Source organism: Tupaia chinensis, unplaced genomic scaffold (assembly GCF_000334495.1).
Source record: "Tupaia chinensis unplaced genomic scaffold, TupChi_1.0 Scaffold000180_1, whole genome shotgun sequence".
Lineage (NCBI taxonomy): Eukaryota > Metazoa > Chordata > Mammalia > Scandentia > Tupaiidae > Tupaia > Tupaia belangeri.
Window position 1 is genome coordinate 1,329,021 of NW_006159655.1, and position 13,524 is coordinate 1,342,544.

At 39.2% G+C, this 13,524-nt stretch overlaps 1 protein-coding gene across 1 annotated transcript in view; it reads right to left on the minus strand.

The window, feature by feature from the left end:
* LPIN2 (lipin 2) overlaps positions 1 to 13,524 on the minus strand; it is a 67,223-nt gene that overhangs the window by 19,457 nt on the left and 34,242 nt on the right. Inside the window, exons 4-7 of the mRNA XM_006146484.3 lie at positions 10,762 to 11,063; positions 3,163 to 3,270; positions 2,380 to 2,503; positions 523 to 865 (exon numbers count right to left, since the gene is read on the minus strand). Of these exons, the coding sequence (XP_006146546.1) occupies positions 523 to 865; positions 2,380 to 2,503; positions 3,163 to 3,270; positions 10,762 to 11,063 (877 nt within the window). The remainder of the gene's footprint in view (positions 1 to 522; positions 866 to 2,379; positions 2,504 to 3,162; positions 3,271 to 10,761; positions 11,064 to 13,524) is intronic.

Sequence of the window (13,524 nt, forward strand, 5' to 3'; positions counted from 1 at the left end):
GTCAATAAAGTGGTTTAATTTACTGATTAGAATGCATTAATTTATTTTCTACATGAATGCTTCTCAAGGGCCTACTAAGATGCATTACCTATAAGACAGTAGTCAGGAGGCTAGAATCCTGTGCCAGTGGAATGCATTACGTAAGGAGGAAGCAAAAGTTAAAAAGTAATTATAATACAGACCAGTCCTGTAGCCCAGTAGTTAAGGGAACCCAACCCACACAGTCAGTCACATGGTTTGAGTCCCAACCACAGCAGCTTGAATAACACACAGGGTGCATGTATATGCATGCCCCAAATCCTGACAGGATGGAGAAATGGAGAAGGGTATGACCACACCCCACTGGAGGGTGCTTTCTCCTTTTTCTCTGGCAATTAAAAAAAAAAATTCAAAATAAGGAATCATAATACAGTGTGACAGGTTCTGATTGGCAAATATAGCCTGTCATATATTATTTGAAATATTACAGTAATTCACCATCTAAATTCGCAATACCCGATGTCAAATTAGATAAATCGTTACCTTTCTTCTTGGATGGTGAGTCTACTTTAGATGCTGGTTTAGAATCCGAGGGAGCCTGTGATGATGATGGGCTGGAGAAGTGCTCTGCATCTAACATAGATGAAATCTGAGGACTTTCAAGAGGAGGTTCGAGTAGTTCTGCAGAAGTTGCATCACTCATCTGCTTACACAGGGCCCTGGGTTTGGGCTTCACTATGGTACAGACAGTATCTTCAATGGAAACATCCTTCTCAACTTCACTGATGAGGTTGTCCTCACTAGGAATGACCCGAAAATGGGTATTTTCCGAAGGTGTAATTGTGGCTGTTCTGGGATGATGGTCTAATCTCTCTCTTTTGCTGACCTAAAAAAGTTGAATTGTTCAAAAATTAAACTACTTATGGGGCCAGATAGCAATGTAGTGATAATCCCACATGGGGAGGGTTCCCACTTCATGTCTGGAGACCTTCTTGAGTAAGGCAGGCACATGCCTGCCCATGATCTGGGGCTGGCTGAGACTTGGGTGGATCATGTCAAGTCCCTGCTGGGGGTGTGCACGCTTTCTCTCTTTCATTTATGGAAGAAATAAATACACTGTAAAAACTAGCAAGAAAAATAAGTAAAAACTTTCAAAGGTTTGTTTGTTATTATCTATTTCTTAGGCTGGTAAACATGCTCATTTTATTTATATCTTTTTTTTTTTAAGATTTTTACCACAGGGCATGTGCATTTGCCAGAGAGAGAGAGTGAGAGGGAAAATTAGAAATCACCCCCAAAGGGGGATGTCCACGCCACAATCGCTTCTCTTCTACTCTCCTCCTGTGATTTCGGGCACACGCACACACATGCTGGGCGTGATTTTCAAGCTGCCAGGTGCAGGACTTGAACAGTGGTAGGCCATGTGGGAGTCCAGTGCCACCTTCTGGATCCCATTTTATTTATATCTTAAAATTCTCATTAAATATATTATTTTGGAGCTGGCTCTGTGGTACAGTGATAATGCTCTACTCTAGAAAAGCTAGATCCCCCATAGTGACTACAGTTCAAATCACTGGCCTGGTCAGCCCAAAGCACACCAGACACACTGGTAAGTATCCAAAGGGCTAAAGGAAGGAGACCATGTTATGAATATATGACTGGACTCCATGAAGGGTACTCCTCTCTTCCTTCCTCTTTCTCATGTGTACACACACATGCTCTATCTTTAATAAAGGAAAAAAACACATTAAAACAAGAAATATACTGGGCTAGTCAGTGAGTGGTGGCTAAGGTGCTAGATTCCAGAAGGCCGACTATGGTCTGAGTTCCAGATCCAGTGACTTGAAAAACATACCAGGCATGTGTGTGTGTCCAAAATCCTGAGAGGAGAATGGAAAAGGGATTGCTTTGTGGCTATCACCCCATGGGGTGATTTCTCACTTTCCCTTTCATTGTCTCTCTCTCTATGGTAAGCACATGTACCCTATGGAAAAAATATAAAAAGAAATAAGAAAAAGAAATACATCTTTCCAGCTCTTCCTTCTTTCATTATAAGTTGGCAAAAAAAAGCTTTAATAATTTCCTATTTAAAATTTCAGTGTTGAAATTTTAGTTTTCTTGAGGTTCCATTTAAAATTTTCTTATATTAACAACTAAAATTAGCCACAAAAACACACACACACACACACACACACACACAAAAAAACTACTGAGTTCATTCTGTTATAGACATACTGTGCAAAATTCATAAAAAATGTTAACCCTGAATTTACTTTTATAACCACATGAGGGCACTCCCATTGTTTATATTCACATAAGCTCAGCCAGGAACTGGCTTCATTACTACGGAAGCAGGGACTGAGTCCAACCATACATACTCCAGAAAGCAAGCCCCAGTACCTTGGTGGACTCTGGGAACCCGCCCCATGTCCATTCCATGTGGGATTCTGATCTGAGCAGGCTCTCGGCTGGTTTCACCTCCAGCTCTGAATCACTCTTAGGACACACTGCCTGGGGATAGGTGCTGCAAAAACAAGGGTAAATAAATGTGATGACATTCCAGTCTGGAAACCTTCAGCTTTGCTGAGCTTGACAGAGTACAATAAATATATGTTTGAATATGTTAGTTTTATCCAGCAGATATAAAGACTACTGAAGGCAATCAATTATTTCTTTCACTTGAGTTTTCTAATAAAATAATAACAATGCCACACAGTATTTACTGAGGACTTGCCAGGTTCTCTGCAAACACTTTAAATGCACTATCTCATGTACATCTCACGAGACTTCAATAGGGAAAATAATTTTATAGGAGAAGAAATGCACAAAAAGGTAATTAACTAACACATATGGACTGATCTTATCACAGAATAAACAGTATGACAAGTTTTCTTTCTATTATTCACAATCAATAGGTGATATTAAAAGATTAAAATTTAAGAATTCTAGATGCTTAAAATCTATGCTGATTATACAGATCAACAACTGATCAATGTTTTGAATCAACTTCAGGAAATAATTATTGAGAGAAAGGGTTCACATTTATGCTAAAAGTAAACATTCAGTTCCTCTACTGTATGAGAGAAATGGGAAATATTAGTACTGAATAACAGAAAATCTATTTAATATACATTCTCCTTACTCTTTCCTTTAACAAACTGAGAGAATTTTGAGGATACTTACTTCTCTAAAGGGGACCAATCTCCATCAGATAAGGGATAGTGATCCCCAGAATGGAAGAGCAAAGGCTCCTTATATTCTTCTTCCTTTAAGGAAGCATTTGAAGACCCTCTGTGAATAGAAAAAAAACAAAAGTAAAAACAATTACAATTTGTCAGTTTTTAAATATTTCCCCAAATCTCGGACAACACATGACCCAAACAATAAAAACGAAGGCAGAATAATGAACAACTAACCCATTTAAGAGGAAAATACAAGGTTAAACAGGATTCACCAATGGCACAAACCATATACTACTACAATCACTATTTAAACATGGAATAAATTAAGGAAGGACAGAGGATAAATGTGTTTTTAAAATAATTTTTTAATATCCCTTAGGGATAACTGATTCAAAGGCTGTAAGAAGAAAACTAGAGCTTTATGAATATTTCATTGGATCCTTACAATATGAGGTAGTAATATTCCAATTTAGAAATTATTAGATAATCAAGGATGCAGAGAAGATTAGTAACTTGCTCAAGTCAAAAAGCTAGTAAGGTGCCAGCCCTGTACCCTAGTGGTTTAAGCAGTTAGATCCAACATGGCTCCAAATGCTGAAAAAATGGAGAAATGGGAAAAGAGGATTGCGGCATGACCACAACCTACGGGGGGGGGGGGGGGGGGGTCTTGCGAAAAAAAAGGGGGGGGCGTGCTTTCAACTTCTTTCTCTGTTTCTCTGTCTCTGGCAAGCACACATGCCTTCTGGAAAGAAGGGAAGGAGAGGAAAAGAAAAGAGAGGAAGAGTGGGAGAGAGAAAGCTCCCAAAGGAGGGAGGGAGAGAAATTCAATGTTCTAATAAGACGGTGTTTTAAAGTTAAGATTATCTGTATCAGTCCAGCCTGTGGTGTGGTGGTTAAGACAACTGGATCCCACATAGCTGACTGCATGGTTTGAGTCCTGGACCCAGAGGCTTGAGAAACATGCCGGGTACATGTGTTTGCAAGCCCAAAATCCTAAAAGCGGGGGGGAGAGGGAGAGGGAGAGAGAGAGAGAGAGGTTATGGTTATGATTATGCCGTATGTGGGGGTGCTCTGGCAAATTAAAAACAAACAAAAGAATATCCACATCACTTAGTTTGTTAAAATAAAAATAGAAATAGAAACCAGTCTATTATTTTTATTTTCTTCTTTTACATCTTAATTCAACGTACTCTGCTTTACCATATAACTTTGACGTGAATAGCTTTCCATATGGTTGCATCTTTTAATTTTAATTTCTTTTCCTAACACTAATCTTTCTTCCATCCAGAGGATTACATGGACATTTAACTTCACTGAAGGGGTGAAAGCATACAAGAAAGGCAGACATATAGGGAAAAATAATCTTACTTCTTCATAAAGGAAAATTAAAACATTTATTTTCTCTTAAGAAAGTGAAAATCTGGGACCAGCAGTTGGCTCAAGAGCTATGTCACTGGACTCCTGTGTAGTCGACTGAGGTTTAAGTTCCAGACCCGGTGGCTTAAACTCACACCAAGTGTGTGTGTCCAAGATCCTGAGAGGAGAATAGAGGCGAAGGGACTGCGGTGTGGCCATCCCCCCTAGGGGGTGATTTCTCACTTTCTATCTGTCTCCCTGGTGAGCGCACATGTCCTATAGCAAAAACCTCTCAAAAAAAAAAAAAAAAAAAGAAAGAAAGAAAAGGGAAAATCAGATGCTTATAAATGGCCCAATATTCGTCAATTTGAAAAGGAAGCACTAGGTTTACCCATCAATATTCATATAAAGTGGTGAGAAAAGAAAAATGTAAAACCATTCAAATTTCTTTTAACAGAAATTTTTACATTACAAGTATTTTTGGAAAATATTTAAAGCAGTACAAATGGTTTAAAAAGTCAGCAAAACACAAACAGGATTTCATAAAATACTGAAAGAGAGAGATTGGGAACCATAAAAAATTTATGACCCCAGGAAGACATGAAATGGCCTATTCTGGGTATATCTTGACAAAAATAGAGCCCATTAGTCTAGGCCCATTATAATGACAGAAAAGGTTTCTGATGTTGAAATTTTTTCATTCTCTTTCTTTATTAAACTTGGACTCTAAAACCTGTTAAGCACTTTCAAAATAGCACATACACCTGAGAATAGGGGACCAGTGAGAGAGGCCATGGCAGCATAATTTAAAATGGAACACATGTCATAACCTGAGGATAAAAAAGAGAACATACATATTACGATGTGAAGAAAATGAGATGATCCTATGTGTGTTAAAATACAGGACTGCTGGGCCAGCCTGTGCCTGGTGGTTAATGTGGTTGAATTTCACATGATTTTTTGTCTACATGCAATCAATTCTTTTTTAACCGTTTTTGCCATAGGGCATGTGTGCACTTGCTGGAAAGAGACAGAGACAGAAAGAGGGAAAGTGAGAACTCCTCAGCAGGAGAGATGGTCATGCCACAATCTTCTCTTCGGATTTTGGGAAGGCACACACACACATGCCTGGCATGATTTTCAAGCTGCCAGGTCGAGAACTTGAACATAGTTGGTCATGTGGGAATCCAGTGCCTTAATCACTATGCCACCTGCTGACTTGCAATCAATGTTTTTAACACATGCATCTCCATAGTCTGGAAGTACAAAGATTCCTGTGTTACATTTAAGCCAAAAGCCCATCTATAAGAAGGGAAGGAGATTCACCAGGTACAGTTTAGACAAAGCCCTGTATGGCTTAAAGTTGATGATTTCCAAATTTGAGTATTTCCTAGCTGTGCAACAGCAATCTGCTTTAAAGTATGATTTCCCCGTTTTGTCTACCTCTTTCAAAGGGCCTCAATTAATCTTCAGTCTATTATTAATAAAGAACTTGAAAAGCAGAGTTTAAAATAGAATGCCATTTATCAAAATACAACAAAATCTGTTTTATGTATCTTCTCCGGAAATAATTTCTTTTTTAAGTGGTAAGGGGTGAGGAGAGTAAGATGTATCCCTAGTCACAACTACAAAAGCAGTTGACTTCCTATTCTTCATTCCTCAGATTCTTGAATGTGCTATTTAATAAACTGTTAATATCTTCCCTTAAATTACTCTAGAACTTATATAATGAGCTGAAAGGGGACTTGCAAACCATGCAGTTCAACTGTCTCATTTTATAGGTTAAGAAATGAAGGCCCTGAGTGATGAAGAGACTACTGTTCCACATCAGAATTAATTTTTCCATAAATTTGCCAGAGGGCATGAGTGCTCCCCAGAGAGGGAGAGAGAGGTGAAGAAAGCGCTCTTTAATAGAGCACTGTCACACTAGAATTCCTCTCCTCCACTTCTCCATCCCATCAGGATTTGGGGTACTGTGGAAAAGTGCCCAGACTGTTTCTAAACCACCAGGGTTGGGATTCAAACCTTGCAGTCAGTCATGCAGGATCCAGCTCCCTTAGACCAGGAAGTATGCCCAAGTCAAAAAAATTTTTTTTCCTTTTTTTGAGAGGTTTTCGCTATAGGGCGCGTGTGCTCGCCAGACAGAGAGACAGAGACCGAAAACGAGAAATCACCTGCCAGGGGGAATGGTCAAGCCGCAATCCCTTCTCCATTCTCCTCTCGGGATCTTGGGCACGCACGCACACGCGCCCGGCGTGAGTTTTAAGCCACCGGATCTGGGACATGAACTGCGGTCGACTACTTAGGAGTCCAGCGACATAGCCATTACGCTAACTGCTGGTTCCCCCAAGTCAAAATTTTTAAGACACTTGTTTACAATGTTCTTAATACTCCTAAAATCAAGCAAAAGATCTGAAATATTCTCCTAGATTACATGGAAGGGGAGAGTAAATTACTTTTAAGAACTGTACGCAGGCAGAAAAAAGGACAGGAAAAGTTTCTTTTCCAGGTTTGTGGTATTTTAAGGGCAAGCCCTGCAGCTTCACAGTTAAGGGGAGCAGGCTCTTACATGGCCAAACATGGATTGAATCCCATTGCCTTGAAAAACACAGAGTGCATGTGAGGGTGAGCCCCAAATCCCAAAAGGATGGAGAAGGGGTTTCAGTGTGACCAGACCTCATGGGGGGGGGAGATTCTCCCATCTCTATCTCCCTCCAGGGAGCAAATGTGCCCATAAAAGTGATGTTTAGAATGTTTACAATTAGGGACCAGCAGTTGGAGTAATGGCTATGTTGTTGGACTCCCATGTAGTCGACCGTGGTTTGAGTCCTAGACCTGGTGGCTTAAACTCACGACGGGCGCGTGTCCCTGCATGCCCAAGATCCCGAGATTGTGGTGTGGCCATTTCCCCGGGTGGTGATTTCTCGCTTTCTGTCTCTCTCTGTCTTTCTGACGAGCACACGCGCCCTATAGCAAAAACCTTTCTGAAAAAAAAAAGAATGTTTACAATTAAATTATTCTCAATTAGTATTTTGATACCAATGAAAAAAGAATTACCCAAGTTTGTTGATTTACTCTGGATTTGTAATTTTTATTTAAGAAAGATTTTTGCTATAGGGTGTGTGTGCTTATTGGAGAGAGACAGAGACAGAAAGCGAGAAATTATCCCCCAGGGAGAATGGCCATGCCATAATCCTTTCTCCTCCACTCTCCTCTCAGGATTTTGGGCATGCACCAACTGTTGGTCCCTGTATTTGTAATTTTTATAGGCATAGTTGAAACTGGTCTTTAAAACTGAATGTACTTTTTCACTATTGGTTTCCATCTTTTGTTATTTGATACTAACGGGAATTCTACATTCTTTCTGAATGGAAATCAAAGCCTAATCTATTCAGTGTAAGGAAAGTGAGAAAGATTATCGCTTGATGAACTGATGAGCAATAAAAGAGATGGGCAATAAACTTATAAACAAATTACATAAGTAGTCAACCTGTCAAAGGTTGAGACTGTATTCCAGGATTTGAACATCCAGCTTTCACAATTTTAGAAAATAAGTTAAAGTTCTGCCGGAAAGGAATTATACTTTGTTACTCACCAATGTAATGCAGTCAACTCTTTAAAATGGGGTGGGGGTTAGGGACATTGACACTGTGCACAACTGAAAATCAAGTGTAACTCCTGACTGCCTCAAACTTAACTACTGATAATCTACTGCTAACTGGATGCCTTAGACATTATTTTATAATGTTGTATGTATTATGTACTATATTCTCACAATATAGTAAGCTACAGAAAATATTTATTCAGAAATTCATTAAGAAAGACAAAATATATTTACAGTATTTATTTATTTATTTGAGAGGTTTTTGCTACAGGGCACGTGTGCTTGCCAGAAAGACAGAGAGACAAAGTGAGAAATCACCCCCCAGGGGGGATGGCCACACCGCAATCCCTTCTCCTCCATTCTCCTCTTATGATCTTGGGCACGCATGCACACATGCCTGGCATGAGTTTAAGCCACTGGGTCCAAGACTTGAACTGCAGTCAACTACATGGGAGTTCAGTGACACAGCCATTAAGCCAACTGCTGGTCCCAATACACTGACAGTAATTAACTGGAAAAAAAAAAAATCCACGTAGAGGTGGAAGTGCATAGCTCACACTCACGTTAAGGGTCAATTGTATAATTGTAATATACTAATAATACATTAGTAATAGTTTCTTACTCACTTGACCATTTAAAACAGACGTTTGGTAAATAAAACACATATTCAGGGCAGCCAGCAAGAAGCATGATGGTTAAGGCAGTGGACTTCCATATGGCTGATCACAGTTTGAGTCCTAGACTTGCCAGCTTGCTTTCTTCCTTTCCCTCTCTCTCTCTGGTCAAATTAAAAAATAATAACAAATGGAATTAAATAATTATTTTTAAAAAATAAAACAGGGGACCAGGCATAATGGTTATGTCGCTGGACTCCCATGTAGTTGACCGTGGTTTGAGTCCTGGACTCAGTGCCTTTAAACTCATGCTTGGCACATATATATGCATGCCCACGATCCCAAGAGGAGATAGAGGACAGTGGCTATCCCCCTAGGGGATGATTTCTTGCTTTCTGTTGCTGTCTCTCTGGCAAGCGCACATACCCTATAGCAAAATCTCTCTCTTAAAAAACAAAACAAAACAAAACAAAACAAAACAAAAAAACAGGGAACAGCAGTTAGTGTAATGCCTGTATCACTGGACTCCCATGTAGTCGACCGTAGTTCGAGTCTTGGACCTGGTGGCTTAAACTCATGCCGGGCGCATGTGCGTGCGTGCCCAAGATCCCTAGAGGAGAATGGAGGAGAAGGGACTGCAGCGTGGCCATCCCCCCTGGGGAGTGATTTCTCGCTTTCTGTCTCTCTTTCTGGCGAGCGCACATGCCCTATAGCAAAAACCTCCCCAAAAAAAGAAAAAGAAAAAAGGAAAAAACAAACAAATACTAGATCAAAGTGGGGTTTATTCTTGGTATGTACTTCATTTCCATAACTAGAGAAAAATTACTTCCCTTTTTTATTATTAAAAAAAAAAAAAACTTAAAAATTTTGCTATAGGGTGTGTGTGTTCCCCAGAGAGGGAGGGAGGAGAAGACGGAGAGAGGGAGAAAGAGAAAGTGAGAAAGTACTTCTTGGGGGGTTGGTGTATAGCCACAATGCAATCCCTTCTCCTCCATTCTCCTCTCAGGATTTTGGGCACGCATGCACACATGCCTGGCATGCTTTTCAAGGCACCAGGTTAAACAGCGCAGTTGGCTATCTAGGATACAGCCACCTAAACCACCACATCCGCTGGCTGGATAGAAACCATTTTAACAGACCTACTTTTCCCTGGAAGTAGGGCATGATCTCAATTTTTAGCAGCTGAGGTGAAGACACAAAATTGGACCAGCATCTCCCTCATAAAGCCACCTCCCCCATTCAAACACAGGGTTTAGAAATGTAGAGCCACTGTACACAGCAGCTTCTTGTCCAAAGGTCACCAACAAAGAGAACCACTCACTCACGGAGCCACAGGTGATCTTTCCAGTGCCAGGTCAATCAGCGGAACAGGTGGAAGAACATATAATTTTGAATTATATGTTCTATTCCCAACTATTACACTTAAACTACAAGCAGTCTGACTTGAAAACTGGCATGTATCATCAATATTTTGAGCTTTTTTTAGTAAGCTGGTAAGATTCCTTTAAACAACAACAACAAAAAAACCCCAGAAACCCTTTTCCTCTTCAACTTACTAGGACATTTTGATTATAAACTCAAATAAAACTAAACTTCTCAGGAACACATGAGATACTAAGTACAAGACGACTTTACTGGGTAGGGGTAGTCTGTAACTTATGTTATTGTCCAACTATACCTGCTCACCCAGGGGCAAGTCACCAATTCAATTCCTCCTTCTGACTTTAATTTATTAGATTTTGGAAATCTGATGAAAAGAGACACATTACCAGTCATGACAGATGACACTTTAGTACTACAGCAAGATGTCTAGTGGCGAATTTTGTGAAGTCTACAGGAAAGAAAAAGGGAAGAAAATGCTGTCCCACCTGCATCCCACAACTGAGTGCCAAGGGGAAAAAACAAGTCCAAAATTCATACTCATCTCCACAAAAGAAAAGGCAGCTTCCGGCTTAACCTGAGGCCTACCTACACCTGACTGGATTGCCCACTACCTGTACAAGACCTTCCAGGCTAAGGACTATACCTTGCTGCCTGGGCGCTCTTCTCATCATCAGAACTCACACCCACATCACATTTGTCTTCTGTAGCAGGAGAAGCAGCTTGCTCTTCCTTCTTACTATCCTGTTTGCATTTCTTTCTCCTCCTTTTTTTCTTTTTCACAGAACTTGGAGTGAAAACCGTTTCTGTTTCCAAGATGTGTGAGATGTCTGAAGTCTGACATGGTCTTCCATCTCCACCTGATTTCATCAAAGGGGTGTCAATATCTTTAAAGAACTGATCTTCAGTAGGAATCGGTGAGGTGGCAAGATATGCAGGAAGTTTTTCCTTAAAGAAAACATGGAGGAAACAAGTCATTCACAATAAACTGTACAGTAAAGGGAAATAATGATTAATTCTTCTGAGTATAAAAATGTTCACAGTGTGAGACAGAATATATTCCCTAAAGGTAAGAAAGTCACAGTGATATAAGGCACTGACTGCGCCACTCTGAGTAGATCTTCATCCTGTTAGACACAGCTAAGTGGTGGTTCATTTTGGTACATGTAACCAAGTATATTTAGAGGAGCTGATTTGCTAAATATCATGGAGCACACAAAAGCTATAATTAAAGCAGAGCCAATTAAATTCTTTGCAAAGATTTCAAAGCAGCACCCTTCTGAGGGAGCATCATAAAAGAACCAGTTAAGAACTTACGAAGAATAATTAAAGACAAATACAGAAAGTAGAGATTAAGGATACTGCATCTGACAAAAAGGAGCAGGACCAGTAAGTGATATGAGCAACTAAGATGAAATCAGAGTGGCTGCTGCTTATATTTTGCCAAATTAATTGAGGGCAGAGAAAGGCTACATCCTGTTAAAAATGATGACATTAGTGAATTTTTAATTCATAAAGTATTTAACAAATCCTTTTAGAAATTCAAAAGGAAATAAGGCCCAATATTTAGAAGCAATTAAACTCCTCATTTAATAATGAATAAATGATCAAGTCTGGTGTTCTATAAATTTTTAGCCATTTGTTTCATTCCTTTGTATCAATGAGAGAAATGGAAAGAAGGTAATAAATTAACCTCAGATAATTTAGAATAGTCAAGTTTTTAGCAAATGGTCCAGAAAATGTATGGGTGAATGTTTTTGAATTTGGCTTTGGTGAACATATTACCCTACTGTCAAATTTCTGTCTACCTAGGCAAAATCTGTGTTCACCAACACACAGAGAAACTGTGGTGATAATATATTCTGAATTCCTCAAAGCACCCAGGTGAGAGGCTGTGCTCTCTGACTGTAGGATTTTTAATGCATCCGAGCCTTTGTTTACTTTTATTTCTTGAAAGCTGTCTTATTTCCAGTGGTGTTTCCTAGGTCTATTATAGTAATGTTTGTTTGAGAGTAGGGAGGAACAGAAATAACCAGGATGTCTATCAGTAAGAGAATAAAAGACTGGTTAACTTTATTATGGTATATCCATACTATGGAATGCTATGCAGCTATTTAAAGAATAGTTAGTTCTAGAACTACTGACTTAAAAGGGATGTTGAGGACATATAACTGAATACAAAAAATTTGAGAAAAATAAAAATCAAATAAATAGCAACCTACCTAATGGATTTTGGGTAATTTTTATACCTTTCTAAATCATGGACTCCTGGAGGATTCATGACACATGGCAACTGAATGTTTTTTTCATGTCTATAGCATAGTGACTACAGTGTTTGTTGGATCAATTAACAATTAAAAAACATTACTATAGGGTATGTGTACTTATCAAAAGAGAGAGGGCAAGCAAGAAAGCACCCTCCAGGGAGGGTGGCCACGCTACAATCCCTTTTCCATTTTTCCTTTCAAGATTTTGGGCATGCCCACACATGCGCCAGGTGTCTCTCTCAAGAAATCAGGTCCCGGATTCGAACCTGTTTTCTTGAGACACACATCTATGAAAGCTCCAGCTGCCTTAACCACTACACCACCAGCTGGTCCCAATTAATAAATTTATTTTAAAAAGAAGCACACTATACTAGAGAAAATGTGGTCATGTGTGAAACAGAGGGAAAAACCTGAAAAGTTGACATTCTCCAAGTTGACTGTTTTTAATGGAATGGTAAAAAGAAACTATGGGAACTAGATAACAAACTTGTCAGTAATCTAGTCCTCTCACTTACTATGTCTGTTGACAAAGCCCACTCAGTGTTATGAATTATACATGGTTTTAAGAAATATACCAACAATCTTTTATTCTTATGACGACTGCTTTATTTTTCCATTCTACTTTTTGCCTCTGTCTCTACTGAGGCAAAATTGTGCTGAGGCTGGGTAAACACAAACAAGGTAATACAAAAACAAACAGAAAAAACCACTGATCTAGTAAGGCTCCCCTTCAGAAATCACACTGATACCTAAGTTGTTGATTTCTCTCTAAACAAACAAAAAAAATAAACATAATCTCATTTTACCATTTTTAAGGTGATGTTTTTCTCTATGAATCTATAACACCAAACTAGCAGGTCATCTTCAAAATAAAAAAAGTAGCTGTCCTCATAATAATCAATGCTTACCATCTTTGCTACATGAGATTCTACTTTTTATACAGAAAGATAAATGATGCCTTCTGAAAATTATTTTAAAGACTGACATTAAACCCATTAACAGTTTACCCCAGTCAAATCAGTGAATGCACAGTAGTGTGTGCCTTGGAAGGGGAGGATGAATAAATTGTGCTCTCTGCAGAAAGAAGCTGAACAGGTAATCATTTATAAAAGGACATTGGCCAGTTAATTTAAATCTCTTCC